This window comes from Lipotes vexillifer, unplaced genomic scaffold, assembly GCF_000442215.2.
Source record: "Lipotes vexillifer unplaced genomic scaffold, Lipotes_vexillifer_v1.1 scaffold916, whole genome shotgun sequence".
NCBI classification, from domain to species: domain Eukaryota; kingdom Metazoa; phylum Chordata; class Mammalia; order Artiodactyla; family Lipotidae; genus Lipotes; species Lipotes vexillifer.
In genome coordinates this window covers 1,346,171-1,366,485 of record NW_006798383.1, presented here as the reverse complement: position 1 = coordinate 1,366,485, position 20,315 = coordinate 1,346,171, and the positions used below count along the sequence as shown (strand labels likewise).

Below are 20,315 nucleotides of genomic sequence, written 5' to 3'. Positions count from 1 at the left end.
TGCCGACTTCTAGTTTCCTGCTTCTTTGGGGCCCAAGGTCATCTTTTCTGTCTGGTGTGTTACACCCCCAGCCTCCCCCAGTTAGGGTCTGCCTCCAGTGTGATGCCAGCAGCCACTCACGCTGCTCTGGCTTTGGGTCTCCCTCTAGTTCTTGCACAAGATGGTGAGGTTTGGTTGTGGGTAGCAATCCTCATTGTTACATTTATCCAGCTGTGTTTTGGTGAGTTTAACCTGCCTTGTTTCTAGATATCAATCTCATTCCTCTGTAACCCCTCCGGGACTAAAATGAGGATGGCGAGGGCTGCACTTGCACAAAGCTCTCCCAGTGCTCGACAGTGAGCCTCACCAGAGGCCACTGACGCCCGCTCACTTGGTGCAGCAGCTCTGGGGCCTGGTGCATTCCTCAGCTTCTAGAGTGAGCATGGAGAACCGCCGTACCATCCCCGACTTCCTCCAGCACTGTCTCGTTCCATTTGGGCTCCAGGGCAGGGAACCCGCTCTCATTATCAGGGTGGATTTTCGCCAGGTGAAGGGACTCTCAGAATTCTCAGAAGCATCTCCAAGTGACTTTGGGACTCCTGAAACTAGTATTCATCTTATTCTCCCAGATCAACATCACTGCCAAGGTCCCCTCTATGGCTGCAGAGCTGGCCAGGCACAGGAAGGGAGGAGTCAAGGTGAGGAGGCTATGAGGAAGGGGGGCTCTTTTCTACCAGTGACAGGCGGCTTAAAGGCACCAGCACACAGTTGGAGTCAGAGTCCTCACTGAAGAGGCCCTGACCCAGAGGCCTGCGGGACCACTGAGGGGTTGATGGCAGCCCACTGTGGGGTCCTTTGGAAGGGTAAGAAGGAGGTAGAAGGTACCAGCCACAGCCAGACAACCTGAGGAAGCCTGGGGCCAGAGTGCCCCCCACCCACTCTCTCATCTAGTTGGTCCCTTTTTCCTTATCACTTAGGAGAGACTCGGCTCCGTTCCAGACCAGCAGCCTAGAGCAGTGGACTGGAGAGAAGAGATGCTGCTGAGCTAGAGCAGCCCAGCGGCGGAAGGGAAAGTAGGTGATAAATTTAAATAACCAGCTTGACTTGGCAGCTTGCTGAGTTGTGATGCAGTGAAATTAAAATCTCGGCAGAACTTGCAAACACTACTCAGAAAAATCAGTCTCTCTCCTTGGTTCCGTGAGAGAAGGTGGGGAGGGGAGGCTTTTGGGCCGAGCCCCGGCCTCTGGCAGCCACCCTTGCCTGCAAAGTGATTAGCTGTGTCCTGGCCCACTGGGCCCCACTCTCCCCTCTACACAGTAGTCTAGGCTCCTCTCTCCTCTCAGTCCTGACCTTGTGGAACAGCTGCATCAAGTGGCTGGTGAAGTCTGAAATCAGCCTCCAGTGCCAGGAGGTGGCAGGAATATCAATAAGGTCGGCTTTTCAGGTTGGGCTAGGGCTTCCTGGGCTGGTTTCCTCAGGACTCATCCCCAAAGGTTTGCAGCCTCAGCTGCCTGTCCCTGGGGAAGAAGATGAGCTGGGGGTTTAGGATGTGGGGCATGAAGAGGGCTCCTTGAACATCTTGGCACACTCAAGCCAGGCTGTGGCCACAGGATGCCCTCCTGCTCTCTCACCTGTAGCGCATACCTGGCCAGAATCACCTGCCGGAAAGTGCCTCCCCTTTTCCTCCTCCACCAAAGCCCTTCATACTCTCCAACCAAATAAGCTCTTAAAGAATCTTGGAGGGCAATTTTTACAAATACACCAAAAGCCCCTCCCATATCCCAGCTATTCTTGGAGCCCAGTTCTAGATGCTAACATCTTTCTAGAAAATCTCACCTGAAATCCACCTCTCTGGTCTGCTCTGTACATCACTGCTCACCGCTACCCGCAAACTCCTGGCCCGAAGGCTAATGTGCTGGACCCATTCCTGAGATGATCCATGAAGCCTCTGGGCACTGCCCTGTTTCTCACCTTGACAGTACCTCCAGCAAATTCTGTTCATCCCCATAATAAACACATCATGAATCATTCATCTTTAATAGATTATGCAAATTAGGAGGACGTAAAATCAACAAAGATCAATAACTGCAGCCATTTAATTGCCAGCAAAAACATTTTAAGAATGAGCATAATCTGTAGCCCTTTCTCGGGTAATGGCACCATTAATCCAAACATTGGATCTTGGCCTAAGTGTAGAAAAATCATTCCCTCCCCCCTCCCCCCTCCCCCCCCTGCCTTGTGTTTGCCCAAGGCAGGAACTCACCTGACTAAGGCCAAGGGCAGCTTACCTTTCCACCTGACCGGGGCACTGGGAGCCAGAGGGAGGCCCAGCCTCTTGTCCTTGCCCTGGGGACTTGGGTGGATACATGCGGGGCAGCTGGGAAAAATCATTCCCCCCCCCCTCCCCCCTCCCCCACCCCTCCCCCACTTCTCCACACACTTCTCTCTTTTTGGTAATTTCCAGTTTCTGAGCAAGTTTCCCTGTCATTACCACTGGTGAACAGCTCCGAATGTTAATGGTTCTGCTTTTGTTACTCCTGGCTTGATTGAAATGTCGCATACAGATTGAGATGTTAGTGCTAACTTGCCACCTGGGAATGTCAAGCTGGGTCTGAAATGAACTTTTCTCACACTTGGATCCGGATGGATCAGCCGGAGATGTTCCCAGGCTGAGCTGGGACCGTTCCAGGGCCATGGGGGGGAGGCGGGTGGGGGATGCTTAAGGTGGAGGCACTTTTCTACACCAGCCTGAGTTCTCCTGCTGCAGGAACTCTACCCCAAAGATCCTTCTCTCCACCCCAGGAAGCCTCTGCCTTCTAGACTGTGGCCCTGGGCCCAGGGAAGCACAGCTGGGGTTAGAGAAAAGTCTCCTGGGCTCTGTTTTGCTGCTGCCTGGGGTGGGCCACTTTGGGGAGGTGACCAGTGTTAACTCAGCAGATCAGGAGAAACATGGCCTGGCCTGGACCATCACTCTTTCTTGGGTCAGAATACCCACAGCTCAGAGAACTTCCGAACTGGACTATGGAGGGTACTTGCCGAGGGCCAGTTGATCATAGGCTGTATCCTGACCCAGCTTGTGTTGTCACTCCCAAAAGCCCATCTAGGTCTCCGACACTTCCAGAACTCAACCTCTGATTGTCTACCCAAAGAGCTTGATTCTGTCCAGGCCGGAAACAGCTGTACCAGGACGACCCTTAGGGAGAATCTGGGAAAGCTAACAACAGGGCTCTCCCAAGCTCCCCAGGTGGAGGCCAGGTGGCCACTCGCAGCCCATCTCAGACCTGAGCCGTGCTCAGAACAGCTCCAAGTCAGAACCAGTGCGCTGTCCTCCAGTGGGACCATGCCCGCTCCCTGTCTTTGGTGACGCTGGCTGCTGCCAGGTCCTCAGGCCGCCTCCGCTCGCCTTGTCGGCAGGTAACGCCTCAGTGTCTCCCAATCACCACCAAGACCCTTCTCAATCATTCTTTCTCCCAAGGAACAAACGGCACATTGGCTTTAGTGTCTCCAGAATAATTAGGTGAATTTTAATAACACCTCAATGTGTGTCTCTCCCACTTGGGCACTTTCCTGGCCCGGATACCCTCCTGCGGTGCCAGCCGCCTTCCACAGCCCTCAGCTCTGTGGCCTGGAGCTTCATCAGCTGGGCTCTACACTGCACTGCACCTCAGCCTTCTTCCCCTCTAGCTGCCTCTGCTGCTCCTCCCTCGTCCATGCCAGCACCTGGATTGGGTGCCCCCTCCCCCTGCATTTTGACTGAGGGACAGGCCAGACCCTGCCTGGCCTTGAAATCAAGACTTGGTCTTAGTGATTTCTCTGGGAAGCTGGAGAAGGGCTGAAATAATTGAGCGTACCTATAACCACATAGCCAGATGCCACGCTCTGAAGCCCAAAGCCACAGCTTTGGCACACCAGGCTGCCCAGAGGAGAGGAAAGCAGGTCCCCCAGGAGCCTTGGGGACACAGGAATGAGGAGACTCGACACTGGGCACTCATGCTCCACTCTTGCCAGCCCGGCCTATTTGCCCTCATTCTCCTGCACACATCCTAACAAGAGGCTCATAATTCTGGCCACCTTGGTGGAGGCAAGAAAAAAGGCTAAGGAAGAGGCAACAGGATGGGCAGAAAGAACCAGCCCTAGCCCCTCCTGGCTTTGACCTTTCCAGGCTGGAGCGTACAGAGACCCTGACCACGGTTTTTTCTCCCACATCTTCACACATCTGTTCAGGAAGCACCCTGGTTTCTGGAGACTCACTCTATCTACAGAGATCATGGCAGGGAGCCCACTTGTCACACTGGGCCCCAGATGGCATGGGCTGAGGTGCCCCCCACTGAAAGCAGTTTCCCACCCTCCTGGAAGCCCCCTTACCGGTCACAACGGGGTATGTCTGCGTGCCTGACACGTTGCTGCCCAGCTCGGGGTTGGTGGATGCAGATAGACTCGACTTGACTTCATCAAGCCCAGGGGTCAGGGCTGGGAGGGAGTACTCGTTCCCCTGGGAGGAGAGAGAAAAGAGACAGCTCACTATTGACGTACACATGCGGAGAGAGGGCTTGGTGTGCAGATGGGGAGGAGGAACGGGGAGCCCTCCCAGATGGGGTGGAAGGAGATGGCCAGGCAGAGGGCGGGGAGTGTGGGAGGGGCGGGTTCGATGGATGATGGAGAGTTGTGTGTGGGTGGGGGCAGACCTGACTCTGGGAAGCTGAGGTGCAGCCTGTACATTCTCGGCGGGTATCCCAGCACCCTTTACAGCTCTGTAGCATCTCTTGTCTAAGAAGCCCCAAAGGCGGGGTTTAGCAGTGGGAATCCCCCTGCTGAGAGGCAAGCGGTGTTTTAAGGTCCCCCAGGGGTAGGGAATCTTGGGGAGGAGGGGCGAACCCTGACATGATGGCAGAGGCAGTAGCTGGGGGAAGGGCCTAGTGGGGTCTCCAGCCTGGCACTGCTGGGCTGGCTGACCGGGTGCTGGAGCCCCTTTTTAAAAAACAAACAAAGACTGCCTCACGGGCCCCTCGCTCTCTGCCTGTGCACTGGGGTATGAAATTGGGGAGGGGGAAGAGTCCACATGGCTAACAGAAGGGTGGGAGGGGGCCAGTCATTGACTCTGAAAGGGTGTCCTGCCTGAAACACTCGGGTAATTGCCTTTTTATTGCAGCCACCGCCAAGCCAGACCCCAGAGCTGGGCTGACCAGGAGCCCGCACGAAGCAGGAAAAGTTGCTCTGATTAATATTACGTTAAATTAAAACTGATTTTCTGCTCTTTCGGGTCCGTTTTTTTCCCCCTTCCGCTTCCTGGCCCCCCCAGAGGGCCCCCTCCCCTCCCTGGCTGGACAGGATTGCCTCGTCATTTCCAATTCCTTCTCGTATTGATCTTCCTGTAGAAATCAGTTTTGTAATTAGCTGCAAATTAGGCCTTCTACTGGGGGTGAAGCTGCCCCCTGATTTATCACCAGAGTAATTCGCTGTGATCGGAGAGAAATTAAAATGAACTCAATTAGGCTTCGGATTTGCTTTATGGGCCCTGCTCCGAGTTTCAGGGGGAAAAATGACTGTGCTGGTGTTTAATAGTCTAATGAAAGTAAATAAAGGTTATTCATTGTAATACAGCCGGGGACTCGGGGAGGGTGCACCAAGCCGCCCGCCTCCGCCGGCTCCTCCTTTGTTGGTTTATGGCTCAGGGCACCTTAAAAAGACTTTTGATTTTTGTTTTATGAAGACAAACAGCTTACAGGATAAAAGGACGGGCGGGGAGAAAGGCGAATGGCTGGGAGCTGTTGGAGTCCTAGAGTGGAACTGCGCTGTGCAGTCTGTGCGGCTGCGCTGGTGCGTGTGCGTGCGGGTGTGTGCCCGAGTGTGCACACATGGCAGGCTGTGCTGTGCTGAGGCTGTGGGCCTGGCCTGGGCTGTAGTGCGGGGGGGGGGGGGGGGGGGAATAAATGCCATAGAGGCTGTTGATAATGATTGGGAGGGGCTAAGTATCAAACTCCAGTACTGTGTGTGTGGGGGGGGGGGGGGGGGGGGGGGGATGGGTGTGTGCTCATGCGTCGGAGTGTGTGCACAGGGGGCTGTCCTGGTGTGTGCGTGGAGGCGGGTGTGGAAGTGCGCTGAGCTGGCGGTCTGTGGGGCGTGCACACCTACTGGCTGATGGGCTGTGCTATGAGTCCTGTGGGCTGGGCGGCGGGTGGGCAGCAAGCAGGTGGGTGGCGGTGGTCTGTGAACATGTGCACACAGGTGAATGGGAGCAGTTAGGAGATGTGTTTCTACGCTGTGTAATGTGCTGGTGTGTTGTGGGCTGCATCCCATGCTGTGTGTTCTGGGTTGCTCTTCATCTGTGGGAAGTATTGGGTCTGAGGTGTAGGCTGTCAGGAGGCAGGCGCAGTGGGCTCACCTCCTGACGCCCCACGCTTACTCAGACTTTCTGTAGGACCCTAGGGGCATTTAGGCAAGGGACGTTCCTGAGTACTCTATGCCAGAAGCACAGAATGGCAGGGCTGGAAACGACCTGTCAGATCATCTGTCCAAGCCCTTCATTCTACGGACGGGGAAACAGGATAGAACTGAAACTGAAAGGGGATTAAGATTTACCTACAGCCATACTCGCGCCCAGAACTCACGCTTTCTAACTACCATATACTATGACGATTTTCTTGGCTCTGCTATAATGTCCCTGTGTGAGCGTGTTCACATGGCGCACCCAAAGGCAGCACACAAGATGCTGGGTGTGCGTGCGGCTGACCCACGTGTGCACGTCCTCCAGAGGCCTTGCTCTGCCCCGTCCCTTTCCACTTCTGCAAGCAGAAAGCTCCTTCCTCACCTGCTCTGATTTGATGTGTTCTGATGCCTGGAAGACGTCAGGGTAGGAAGGACGCTCAAAGACCCGATCCAAAGCTTCTAGCTGCTGCTGGGTGAAGGTGTCAGCTCGCAAGTGCTTCCGCAAACTGTCCACGCCACTCTGGGAATCTCCATTGGGGACTGAGCCCTCAGACACATCTGGAGGACACAGGGACACTCGGGGCATGAGTGCAGGTCAGCAGAGGCACACAGTGGGCAAAGGTGATGGGCACCTGGCTCGGCCCCCAGGGCTTTGCACCCCTGCTGGGACCCCTTACTCCCAGTTTTCAGGCTGGGAGGGGCTGGCCCAGGGGCTGGCCATGCCTCAGAGACCTGGCTGAGAGAGCCAGAGCCCCTGAATGTCCCGGGAAGACAAAGGGAAGCTGTCACAACTCGGGGGTGTGGGAAGGACTAGGCAGAGGCGGTGGAGGCAGAGGGATTGCCAGGGGCCATCTCTCCAGGGCACGTCTCCCCTGAGCCCCTTCTGTCCCCCCTGGCCTGGATCGGCCTGGGGAAGGAGCTGGGTGTCTTGGGCCAGCATTACCGAGCCTGTGGAGAATTGAACTCGGCTCTGAGATGAATTTCAGTTCCACTGACTCCAAGGGTGGAAAATCATCAAATCTCCGAGGCTGAGTGTAACATGGAGACTGGGTGAAGTAATTAACTTCACCACTGAGGGAGGAGGGACTCAGGGCCCAGCTGAGGCACTCTGCTTGAGTTGGCCCAGGCCTGAGACTGGAGCGGACAGCAAGTGGAACGTGAGTCATGAAGTGCAACTTGGGCAGAGACTGAAGACTGGGTCCCTGTAGATGCTGCTGTGCCCAGGCCACCCTCCTCAGCTTGTCCCTGACCTGGACTCTGGCGAGGCTCCGCCAGAGGCCAGCTCCTTGGCTGCCTGGTTCCTCCTTCAGTCTCTACAGGAAGCTGAGACTCGCCCCATGTATGAAAAGCCATGGTGGTGCCACAAAGTGCTCGCTCCCTGGGGCTGCAGGCCAGTCCTGTCTGTGTACTGCTCTCCCCAGGCCTCCCACCACTCTGCTACCCTTCCCTCCCTGGACCTGCCCTCTATCCTGGTCCACTGGGGTTTTCAGAGTTCACAGCGGGCCAAGTACCTGCTGTGCCTATGCTCCCTGACCCCCCACCCTGCAACTTCCCGGGCCCAAAGCTGGGTCCTCCCAGCCACAGCTTGGCCACTCCTTGGCTTCCCTAGCCCAAGACCAGCTGGGGAGCCTTGGGCCTGGGGCCTGCCCATGCTGTAGGCCCCAGGGTGTTCCTCTGGGACTGTTGTATATATCAGTTTATAGGTGATTATACGATATGATATAATCAATATTGCATTATATACAGTAACACCGTACAGTATCGTTCAGGGGAGCACAGAAAATATTACGTATTGATTAAGCTCAACCTGCAGCCATCCTCCCTCGCTGGCCTCCCAGATGGAGCAAAGGGTCCTGCTTTCCTAATGGGACTTCCTGTCTTCACTCGATCCTGGAGGGGGTGGGAGAGCAAAGAAAGGGTGTGTGTCTGCGTGCGTGTGTGTGCGTGCGTGTGTGTGCGTGTGTGTGAGAGAGAGAGAGAGAGAGAGAGAGAGAGAGAGAGAGAGAGAGAGAGAATGGAGACCAGGATCATGTCTGAGGTGGACAGACAGACACAGGGACAGCCTTGATGATATTTCTATGTTCCCTATGTTCCTAAGGCCACAAAACTTGGTTGTTGTGTTTTTTTTTCTGTGTAAGCTTCTGGAATGATTTTCTGTCTTAGAGGCAGTGTATGCATCTCTCTGTATGAGTTAGGGTGTGACATTTATTTTTCCCTTTTGTGTATTTTCTGTATATATGCATTTCTACACGAATAAACATCCAGATAAATAAGCGTCTGGGAATGTGTAAGTGACGGTCCAAGAACGTTTCTGAAAAGGTGCATGTGTACGTGTGTGACTGCATGGGGAGTGTGAGCCCGCGTCCCCCCATGTTTCTTCTTTGCCTGCTTCTCTCTCAAGGATGTGCCATCATCTTAATGCTACCCCTTGGGGCTATTTGCATGTTTTATTGTGTCTAATTCTCTCTTGCTGGAGTCCTCCTACCTTTTTGGGAAGCACTTCTGTCAGAGCAGAGGGAGACAGCAAGTGTCTTTGTGTGTGGTTACTGCAGTGTCACCAATGAGTCCTGGGAAGTAAAGTGCATCTGTCTGCAAACATGGGCTCACATGTTATGTGCATGGGTGTGTGCATATGTGTGGCGAGACTCATACTATGCCTCTGTGTAAATTTGTGTATATGCCTGTGTGTGGCTTGGCCTAGCTCGCGCGCGCGCGCGCGCGCGCGCGCGCGTGTGTGTGTGTGTGTGTGTAGGGGCTGAACTGAAGCTTTGTCCTCAGGTCACTGGCTGGAGGAGTCTCTTTTCCTTCATTTATTCAGGGGCTCTTCAGATCTTGACAAATCTGTCACTCTAAATTTGCGAGAGATTATGGTGCTCTCTCCCCAGCCCGCAGAGAGGTGATATATGATATCTGCTGCCCCTATTGATTGCCTGATCTGGTGGCAGAGGCCGGCGAAATGAACTTGAAATGAACATCATGCCTCAACTCATTGTGCGTATAATACACTACTTAATCCCACATTTTTCAGCCGCTATGGAATTCAATTGATCAATCATGTTCCACTGATAGTACTGTTTTAGGGGTTATTGCTGCTCCCTCCACTCACTGACCTTTTTATTTATTTATTTATTTATTGTATACTCAGGCCCTGGTGATAAAACAGGTTACAGAGGCAGCGATGGAAAGGGGGAGGGAGGAAGGAAAGGCAAAATGATGGCTGCCACTGGAAGAGGTGGCCGAGGGTCCGGGGAAAGGGAGGAAGAGGAGGGGGCAGGGGGGTGGGGCAAGGAAGAGAGAAGGTGCTAGAGGAGCAGAAAAGCAAACTAGTCTGATGCAAGCAGGAGAGAATCGCCAAGGGAGGCTGCAGGAGGCTTGAGGAAACTCCTCAAAGGAGAAGGAAGGTGATAGGGAGGTGGGAAAGGCAGCAGTCATGATGAATGGCGAAGGAGCACAAAGAAAGTTCTGGGGAACAGGGAGGACAGCCACAGGGGCAGGGAGATGGCAGTGGCATTACTGGTGGGGGACAGGGAGGCAGTGTCCCCCAGATCAGCCAGAGGGCCCACAGGCTCTCCCAGGCTCTCCCCAGAGGCCAGGGTGGTGCCCTTCCCTCAGCTACAGAAGGAAGGGAGGAGTGAAGGCAAGGAGGAAGGGCGGGAAGGGAGCGAGGGAAGGAGGCCTGGAGAAGCCTGGGCTCAGAGGTCCAAGGAGGAGAAGCTCAGGGAAGAAGGCAGCCCAGAGGCAGAGGCAGGGCAGAAAGAGAGAGAGGAAGACAGGCAAGAAGATTCCTACACCGGATGCCTCAGGAAGCACAGGCTGGGCTGAGGGCCCTTGCTACAGGAATAACCCTGCTGGTTCTGCTTTCCCGGAAGCCTGTGTATCCAGTGAGGAGGGTAGCCCGGGGCCTGGATGGGGCTGGGGTTGGAGGGTAGAGGTTGCAGGAGGAAAGAAGAGAGTAGAGGAAGAGCAAAAAAGAAAAAAGAACATGGAAGAAGAGAACTGAAAAGGAAGAGAAAACAAAGCTGTTGTCAGTACCACCCACTTGCAGGGACCTCCTCAGGATACGGAGAGAGAGGGCTCGGGTGGGGCTTCCCAAGGTAGAGTCTCAGTGGTGGCAGCAAGGGAGAGGGGTGGAGCTGGGCTATGAGACATTGCCAGGCCCAGGCACTGAAGGGCTCTCTGGCAGAGCTGGGCTAACATGGAGGAAGAGGCAGAAACAACTCCTGATCTGGGCTGCAGAGTGAGTAGCAAGGAAAGTAATTAGATAGCACCCACCCGCTTGTGCCAAGGAGCCAGGCTGGGAGTTCCCTGTGGGCAGGAACCATGACCGGTGCATCTCTGTAGATCCAGTGCCAGGCATGAGGCTGGGCACAGACTTGATAGTCAATGGATGAATGAGTGAATGAATGAATGAATGAACGAGGCTCTCCTGGGTAGCATTCAAAGCCAGACTACTGGCAGAAGGCCTCTGGACCAGCCATCTGCTGGCTTAGCATCCCAGGACACCCAGTTACTTGTCAGGCAAGTCCCACACATCCTTAGCTGTCAGAGGATATGGGAAGACCCAGGACAGGCCCCTGGGTAGACTCATGCCCCTTCTTCACCTGCCTCACTGCTTGTTAGCTTCCAACAGCATTGACTCTGGTCCACAGAGGCCCTTCCCACTCTCAGCAACACCTTCCTGCCCACCTATGGTACTTCTACCCAAGGACAGAGCACACCGCGTTGCCAGTTAAGAGTGAAACTTAACCTTGGAGCTGCAGAACTGCCATCCAAGGCAGCTGGCAGAGGCTGCTTGAGAAGTGGCCCCAGAGCTGGCCCCTATGTTGGACTCACCACACCACGGCCCTGGTCGCAGAGAGTAGGATAAAGTGGGTCTATCTGCTCATTCTTGGTTCCAGGGAAGGCCTTTCCAAAATGACAGAGCAGGCCCTCAGCCTTCACCTTGATGGGAAAACCAGCCCCTCCCTTGTCGGGGCTCCAAGAGGAGGGCTGGAGTATGATGCCGCAGGTCCTGGACTTTCTGGAACAGTTCTGATTTCCAATATTCTTTCCCACTCTCAGGCCACATTTTCAGATTGAGGTTGGAAAATGTGGCTGCGAAGGTTTAGTAAGACCTCCCAGAGCAAGGAAGGTACCCTGTGCTCGTTGGTCCCATATGTGGAGGATTCGGTCCTGTTCTGCTGTCCCCTGCCCAGCCACCATCCATTAGCAGCTCACAGTACTGTGCGCTTGTTACATGCCATTTAATCCTCCCAAGAGCCCTGTGAGGTAGGTGCTGTGATACCTATTTTAAAGATAAGGAAACTGAGGCAAAGAGAGGTTAAGTAGCTTATCCAAGGCCATGCAGCTGGTAAATGACAGTTGGGATTTGAATTCAGGTCTGTTTGACTCCAGAGCCTGCTCTCCACATCATTTCACTCTGCTGCCCGGGTGCCAAGCCCAGGGGACCCAGTTGAGGGCCACTTGGCCCCATCCAGGACACTGCATCCCTCCCAGCATCCCCCCTTTTCTACTTTGTACCCTCCCTACACTGAGGCTACCGCCTATGGCACCTGAGCTGGCCGAGCCCAGACTGCCGAGAATGATGAGGGGACACCTGGTCCAAACTCCTCATTTTAAGGTAATGAAAACTAGCAGGGTGGGTGGTGAGGTGGGGGAGGGGAGGTGACCCGTCCAAGGTCACACAACTGAGTAGTAGGACCCTCAGAACTGGAGCCCATTCCAGGTGCTTTGTCCACTATGGCATGAGCCGTAGCATCTCTGAAGGAGAGCGAGCTACCATAAAAGTCCTTTTCGGAATGAAGCAGGATATAAATACATTAATTAAATTAAACAAACTGCTGAGTTAAAACTTCGACGTAGATTATTCTTTCAAAGGGAGCAGAGGTTCGTATTGTCTTCTCCTCTGACCACTTCATGTTTGCTTACAGTTAACAAAAGCTTTCACAGACCTTCTGTTATGTGGACCTTCCTAACTACTCTCCAAGGTAGCTAGGGATTATAATCCCCTTTTTACTGGTGAGGAAACTGAGGCTCAGAGTAAATGAAGTGCAGCATACATGAGGGTAAGTGGCTAGGTCGAGGGCATATCTACCAGGGAGCCTGGCACATGGAAGATGCCCGTGGACAGTTGCGGCCTGAGGCCCAATGAGGAAGAGCAGCTGCCTGCCCAGCCCATGTGCAGAGCCTGGGATCCAGCAGTGGGGCCCCGATCTCCGTGCAAAAGAAGAGAACTGTAAAACCAAAGATCACCTTGACTGGAAGGAGAGCCACCCACAGGGTAACAGTGATTACTCCCTGATCATGAGCAAATTCTTTTCTTCTCATCTAAGTTTTTCTATATGATCCAGGCCTTGTACAGGAAGCACACACCACTTCTAGAATCATTAATAAAAATGGCTTTTACTCCTCAACAAAAAGATGTGATTTCCTCATTCACTTAACCTTGTCACTCCCCATCCATTCCTAGGCCACCCTGGAGCAGAGCCCTACCTCCCACCCCTCTGACCCCAGGCCAGAACCCTCTTGCCTGCCGGCCAATCATGAATAGGGCTGGCCGGTGAGGTCTCAGCAGCTTGGGGAGGGGGACAGGCACTGAACACCACGTATTAGGGATGAGGGCTAGAGACAAGGGACAAAACAGAAGTGTTCTGTCTTCCTTGTGTGTCTACACTGTACCTGAATCTCCAAAGCAGTCCCGGCAAGGGACAAGAGAAATTCTCGTGTGCTGACCAAAAGGTAGGTGGGGGTGATAGTAATAGAGAGAATGAAATAATGCCAATTCCTTGGTCAGAAAGCACCAAGCCTCATCAAAATCAAAGTGGAATGAGTAGGGGCTGCCCACCAAACCCCAAGAAGTAGGAATTAGGCATTTGAGAGAAATTCTTTTAAAGTATACAAAGAACTATATTAAGTTCAGTTTTCTAAGCCCAAATACACACATCTACCCATCTATGGGGAAACTGACAATATTAGGGCTTCCACATATACTCATTAAATCCATTCACTTTTACGAGGTATTTACTATCATTCTTATCTTTCAGATGAGAGGCAAAATTATTTGTTCAATATCATCCAACTAGAAAGTAGGCAAAGGCTGGATTTGAACTCAGGAATGTCTGACTCCAAAGCCCTCTCCACTCTATCAAATTTGCCTTCCCTGTCAAAGATCATCATCACTGTCATGTACTGAGCACTAACTGTGTACTAGGCAGGCTCCAGGTTCTTTATTACACATTATCTCTAATTCCCACATAACACTTGCAGAAGAGCTACCATTAATCCAATGTTACAAGAGAAGAAACAAGCCGAGGGAGAGTGAAAAACATGTGTGTGCTTCACACAGCTAACAAGGAGCAATCCCAGGGAAAGTCAGTCTCACTTCACCTGTAGACCAAAAATGACCTGAAAAAGTGGTATAGGACGAAAAGAGAAATGTGTGGAGGAAGTGGGGACAGTAGGTGATGGACCTCAGCCCCTAGGGGGCTTCGGGGAGCAGGAGGGGTCGGGGCACTGATCCGGGTGGGAGCTCTTTGCTGCATCCCAGTCTGACCAGTGGCCTCTGCCCCCTCTCCCTGTCTTAGCTCCTCTAACGCCACCTTCCTCCTCTGAGGGGTTCACTCCCAGGCCGCCCCCAGTCTCCCCAGCTGCCAGTTGTTGCAGTTTCAAACTCAATTGTTCTCCTCAGTGCTGAGGCAAATGGAGTCATTAATTACCTTCTATCGGCTGGGCTGAGTTCAGAATGCGATCAATATCCCCGCTTGTCATTCAGGGCAGCCTGCCTGTGCCTCTCCGGCCCCACCCCCACGGTGGCGCAGGACCGCGAGGTCTGGGCTGCCACCCTGGCCTCCCATCTGATTGAGAACGGGGAGAGAGGTCGGGGATGCTGAGGAATGGGGCTGCCTTCCGGACTGGGAGAAGAGCGAGGATTAACAAAACTGGGAGGGGAGGGGGCAGAGGGGAGCGGGAAGAAGGGAAAAGGAAGGAGCACGAGGGGTGAGGAGAGAAGGGCAGGAGACAGGAGAAGGAAGAGGGAGGAGGAAATGGGGGAGCCATGAGCTGGGAAGAAGCTGATGCAAACACTGTCCAAGGAGGTGGGAGGACATTCCCCATGGTCTCCTGTCCTTATACCGGACGATCCGTGGGACTGCCCTGGCCAGTCACCCCAGGCCACGCTCAAGAGGCGGGCATGAAGAAGTCCTTGGAAACCTGGCCCAAAGCCTTGGCTCTGAGCAAGACCAGCTTCTGCCCAGCCTTCCAGCCCTGGAGAACCTGCTAACCCTGACCAAGCCCTGCTTCTAAACACTCCATGAGTTCACGATAGGGTGGAAGGCAGGGGCGTGGCTACCTGCCTGCCTGACCTCAATCTTACTGGGCCCATCTACACCCATGTGCCTCTGGGGACACTAACTACACTAGTGGCCCTAATGTAACACTGAACTAGGAGTATCATCTCCTGGGTTGAAATCCTAGTTCTGTCCCTCACTTGCTATGTGACCTTGGCCAAGTCCCTCGAGCTTTTCTGGACTGAGTTTCCTCAGATGAACACCAGAGGGTTGCTAGCTCCTACCTCAGCAGTATTCACTTCTCTTTTCTCTGTGTTCCAGCAGACATCTAACCAAACCGCTATTGTACAAATAATAATAATAACTAAAATCGATCCAGCTCCTATTATGGTACCAGACACTATGCCTAACATAATCCACTGATTCAATCCTTACAATAACAGCAGCTAACATTAAGTGCTTACTATATATTGGACACTCATCTAAGAATTTTACGTATATTAACTCGTTTAATTTTCACCAGAACTTAAGCAGGAAGCTCCTATTATTATCCCCATTTATTTTGTAGGCGAAGAAATGGAAGTGAAGAGGTTACAGAGCTAACACGTGATGGAGTAGTCAGAAGCAAACCCAGGCAATATGCCTCGGGCAGTTGAGCTTATAATCTGGAGAAACCAAAGGGCTAGACAGGCTATATAACTCTCCCCGAAATACTTATTCCAGCCAGTAAGTGGCAAAGCCAAGTTTAGAATCTATATGTATCGTAGTTATTATTATCATTATTTGTTTGGCCACATGGTGCGGCTTGTGAGAGCACAGGGTCCTAACCACTGGACCGCCAGGGAATTCCTATGTCATTATTTTTTAATGTTTGTTTTCTTCACTAAACTGTGACTATCTTAAAGGCAGGGACCCATCTTTTTCATTTATGTAAACTTAGCCCAGGGCCTGACACATAGTAGGTGGTAAAAAATGTTGGCTGATTTGTTGCATAGAATTCCAAAAGCAAAGATTGATCCATTCTTTACTTGCCTTGCAGTTTACCTTTTAGAAGGAAAAAGAAGCAGTGTAGGACATTGCCACTCTGGATTCAGTGTTATCACATTTTATAGCTAGAAAGTGTCATGGAGATAATTTAATCCATTCCCTCTTAGAGATTTAAAAAGAAAAAAGAGGCTCAGAAAGGTTGAGTAATTTCCCCATGTCACACAGCTAGTCATCGTTAGGATACAGAGGTTTCTCAGACTCGTGCCCTTTTCCGCTACTCCAGGCTGCTTAATTCTGACCAAGAAAGAAAAAACTGATAAAAGGGAACTGTTGGGGATCTGGGGAGAAAGCACCCATGTCTAGAGGTGACAGTAACAAAAGGAGGGGGCATTGCACAGAATCTGACTTGAGAAAATCAAACTGCTATGTGTTGAGGGAAAGAATGGTTGTGTGATCCCATGGCAAGAGATTCTAGAAGGGAATATAATTCCATGAGGACAGGATGCTCTAAAAATGAAATTCTGCTGCTACAAGCTCAAATAATCAACCTGACAAAGTAAAGGGAGTGGGAGTGGGAGTGGGGGAAGGGTGGAAAGAGAGGGCCTTTAAGGGAAATCATTGTTGTTGCACATGAATAAGCTTTAAAATATGATGAGCCTAGATTTTAAAAGGACATGTACATGGAACAGTGGAAGATTATGCAGCCATTAAAAAATCATGTTTTCAAAGAATATTTAATGATATGTGAAAATGGTCCTATATAATGTTAAGTGAAAAAAGCGAGACACAAGCTGTATATACAGTATCTTTCTAATTTTGATAAAAATTATATATATATATATATATATAATTATGTATACACAGGGGAAAAAAAAGACTGTAAAGAATATGCCAAAATTCTAAATCTCATCACCAAAATTCTTTTGGTGATGAGATTACGGGTGATTTTTTAAAAAATTTACTGTATCTTCCAAATATTTTTACAATGAGCATACATTACACTTATTATCAGACAAAAGTTATTTTTTTTCCTCTCATAAAGGACACACACAACAGATGGAAGGAGGGGACCATAACCAGGGATGGATATGAGAGTAGCAGGAGCCTGTCAGGAAGACAAAAGCTCAGAACAAGCTGAAACAACAAAAAAGGGCCTTGGTAGCTTCGTCTGGAGAAAGAACAAAAAGGAAGGCAAGCTTAAGCTCAGTGCTCAGGAAAGGATGCAATACTGAGAGAGAAGGCAGAACTTCTCAACCCCTGGCTTGACGTGGTCTTCTCCATCAAAGAAAAGGATCTTCAAAATGGGACCAGGAGGAGTTGCCCAGGTCAGGAGGAGGCCAGGCAGGTAACTCTTAACCATTTCAATTGAGTTACCTCTCCCAGGCCCAGATAATTCGTATATCAGAACTCAGGTGAGGCGGGGTGGTGGCTGGGGGGAGGTAGATAGCATCCTAAAGTTTTTGTTGATAATCCTTGAGTGGTCACAGTGAAAGGGCAACACAGTGACAAAACCAATGCCATCGTGAAAAGGGGAGAAAGGTAAGCTTATGCAAACAACAGTCTAATACATTTAATATTAGGGTCTGGAAATCTTTTAGAAGAAATGATCATGCAGTTAATTTGTGGGCATTAGAAAAGAAAATGGTAATACTGTGGAGTCTGCATGCACTCTCCAAGAATAAGTGGTAGCACATTAACTAGTTATCAGTGCTTAGATCAAATGCCATCCCTACAAAGGCTTCCTCAATTGCCCTGATGAGAGGCAACTGCCCCTGCTTCTTTACATTTATCATAGCACTTTATACCTTGATCATATATCACGTTCTGCTTGTGTAATGGTGAGCACATCTATCTCCCTACTAGATTAGAAGCTTCTTGAGGTCAAGGACTGTGTCCTTCCTATTTACCTTTGTAAATCAGTCCTGCTATGCTTTATCCATAGCAGACATTCAATTTTCTCATCAACTTATATTGGATTTTTAAAATTGATTGATTAAGGAAACACTGTGGGTATAGTGAATGGTAACAGAGAATTTCACAGAGAGTCTTCCTAACTTTATGGACAAGATGAAGAACACTGAAGTGGCTGATGGCTGATGGGCTCAATGGTCCCTAAAGCACCCAGGAGGGACATCTCCACTGGTGGGCCATGTGGCTTTCCTTCATTTTAAAGGAAAATAACTCTTTAAAAAAACTACTTGGGGGACTTCCCTGGTGGTCTGGTGGTAAAGAATCCACCTTCCAATGCAGGGGACATGGGTTCGATCCCTAGTCGGGGAACTAAGATCCCTCATGCCGCAGGGCAACTAAGCCCGTGGGTCCCAACTACTGAGCCCGTGTGCCTCAACTACAGAGCCCACGTGCTCTGGAGTCTGTGTGCCACAACTAGAGAGAAGCCCACGCACCGCAACAGAGATCCCGCGCTTGGAAATTAAAGATTCCCCCATGCAACTAAGAAGATCCTGCATGCTGCAACTAAGACCCGATGCAGCCAAATATTAAAAATAAAAAATAGGGCTTCCCTGGTGGCGCAGTGGTTGGGGGTCCGCCTGCCGATGCGGGGGACGCGGGTTCGCTCCCCGGTCCGGGAGGATCCCGCGTGCCGCGGAGCGGCTGGGCCTGTGGGCCGTGGCCGCTGGGCCTGCGCTTCCGGAGCCTGTGCTCCGCGATGGGAGAGGCCAGAGCGGTGAGAGGCCCGCATACCCCAAAAAAAAAAAAAAAAAAAAAAAAAAAGAAAAAAAAAATAAATAAAATAAAATAAAAAATAAATAAAGGAAAATAAATAAAAATAAATTTAAAAAACGAGTAGGAGATGTCGGACAAACAAGGAAAAAAAAAACTACTTGGATGATGACATAGAAGACATCCTTATGATCTTAATTGGGTGGATTTAAGAGCCCAAACCAACAAGATGAAATTCAACAGGGATAAATGGAATGCCCTATGTTTAGGTTTAAAAAAAACCAATTACACAAGTGTAGAATTGGGTAGACCTGGCTTGATAGCAATTGATGTGAAAAAGATCTCAAGGTTTTAGTTGACCACGAACTCAATATGAGTTTGAGTCTGACACGGCTGCTAAAAAATCGAATGTAATCTTAGGCTACATTATGGATGTAGAATCTCCAGGTGGAGAATGGCAAGCGTTCTACTGTACTTGGCTTTGGCTAGACTGTCTCTAGAGTTTAGTGTTCATTTAAGAAGGACTTTAACTGTCAAGAATGAATTCAGAGATGGGTAACCAGGATGGTGAAGGGCCTTCCACAAGCATAGGGACCACACCATGTGAGAAACTGAAATCCACCCAGGGCTCAGCCCGGTGTTAGGTGCTCAGTAAATCAGGTGGAATGAATGGAAGGGAGGGAGGGAGGAAGGGAGAAAAGAGGGGCTGTTGCGTGGAGATCTTTACCACCACTCTATGTGGCAAATGTTGTTATCTTATTTTAAAGATGAGGAAACAGATTCGGAGAGATTATGTAATCAGCCAAAGGTCCCAGAGCAAGCAAGGAGAGGAGATGGAGCCCAATCCAGACATCAGGATTCCAAGTCCCATCCTCTTCCCTCAACACCACACGGACTCAGTATAAAGGCAGTGCTGCTAACAATGACAACTGTCCATCTATGTCCTATGTCCAGGCAGGGGCTGTGACCTGTCAAACAGAACTGCTAGAGGGGAGAGTTCCATGTGAGTGGCAGATAAAACCAGATGACCTTTAAGAATCTGACTCTGTCTTGTCACCACTCTTAGCCCAGCCACTGGCCTCCCTCCATAGGGGAGATAGCCCTGGAGACAGCCTCTCCAAATCTCAGCCAATTCCAGCTTCAAGTCCCATTTCCTGCCTGCTCTTCTAGCCACTTCCCTGGATTCCTACTGAACATTCAGCCACATGGTTCAGCGTTCAAATAACAGCTTATTGTCTGGTTTGGGATAGCCTTACCTCTCCATAGACTGTAAGTTCCGTGAGATCCACAACCTGGTTATTTGCTCCTCTTACACATCCTAACACAGTGGGAACTTGGGCCCACAAAGATCCCCTGAGAGGTCAGTGTAAGTTTTCTCAATATCCCACCTGTTTACACACTGAAGCAAAACCACAGACTCTCAGCTCTCTGAAATGGTTTATGGGAAATCAGCCCAAGGACAGAGAGATGGCCTGAATGATCATTTAGGGCCCTCATATTTTCTAACCAACCAGGGTAGAAGAGGGATATATGGGGGAGACCTAGAACCCCAGAGAATTATATCCACACTGTCACTACACCCATTTTGAATAAGTTAGCCCCCAGTTACCCGTAGAAAAGTGGGTCATGGGCACCTACTGCCAACATGCTGCCAGTGTGGTGGCTGTGACCCCATGTGAAGAAATAGAAGGACGGTGAGCAGGGACAGATGGGGGAAGGGGAACAAACAGGTAGTAGGGAGAGAGGACCACTGCACAGAGGAAGGGGAGGGGTGAGCATTGGGTGGGTTGGGGTGAATTCCCCAGGGTGATCAACCTTCCTGGCTGAGAGCATACGCTAAGCCTTCCTGCTGGCCTGCAGGCAGAGGCTGGGGCTCTGGGCGCACTGGCCGCTGGCAGGGAAGGAGGGCTGACTGAGGGTCAGTCTGAGGGGGACCTGAGTCCTCCTTCAGCCCTG

General features: G+C 51.1%; 1 protein-coding gene across 5 annotated transcripts in view; it reads right to left on the bottom strand.

Annotated features, from left to right (window-relative positions):
• The window catches only part of PAX2 (paired box 2), an 80,345-nt gene that overhangs the window by 12,901 nt on the left and 47,129 nt on the right, over positions 1 to 20,315 (bottom strand). For all 5 annotated transcript variants that reach the window (XM_007470350.1, XM_007470348.1, XM_007470347.1 and 2 more), the window contains 2 exons: positions 6,788 to 6,963; positions 4,345 to 4,471 (listed from right to left, as the gene is read on the bottom strand). In XM_007470350.1, coding sequence (XP_007470412.1) covers positions 4,345 to 4,471; positions 6,788 to 6,963 — 303 coding nt within the window. The remainder of the gene's footprint in view (positions 1 to 4,344; positions 4,472 to 6,787; positions 6,964 to 20,315) is intronic.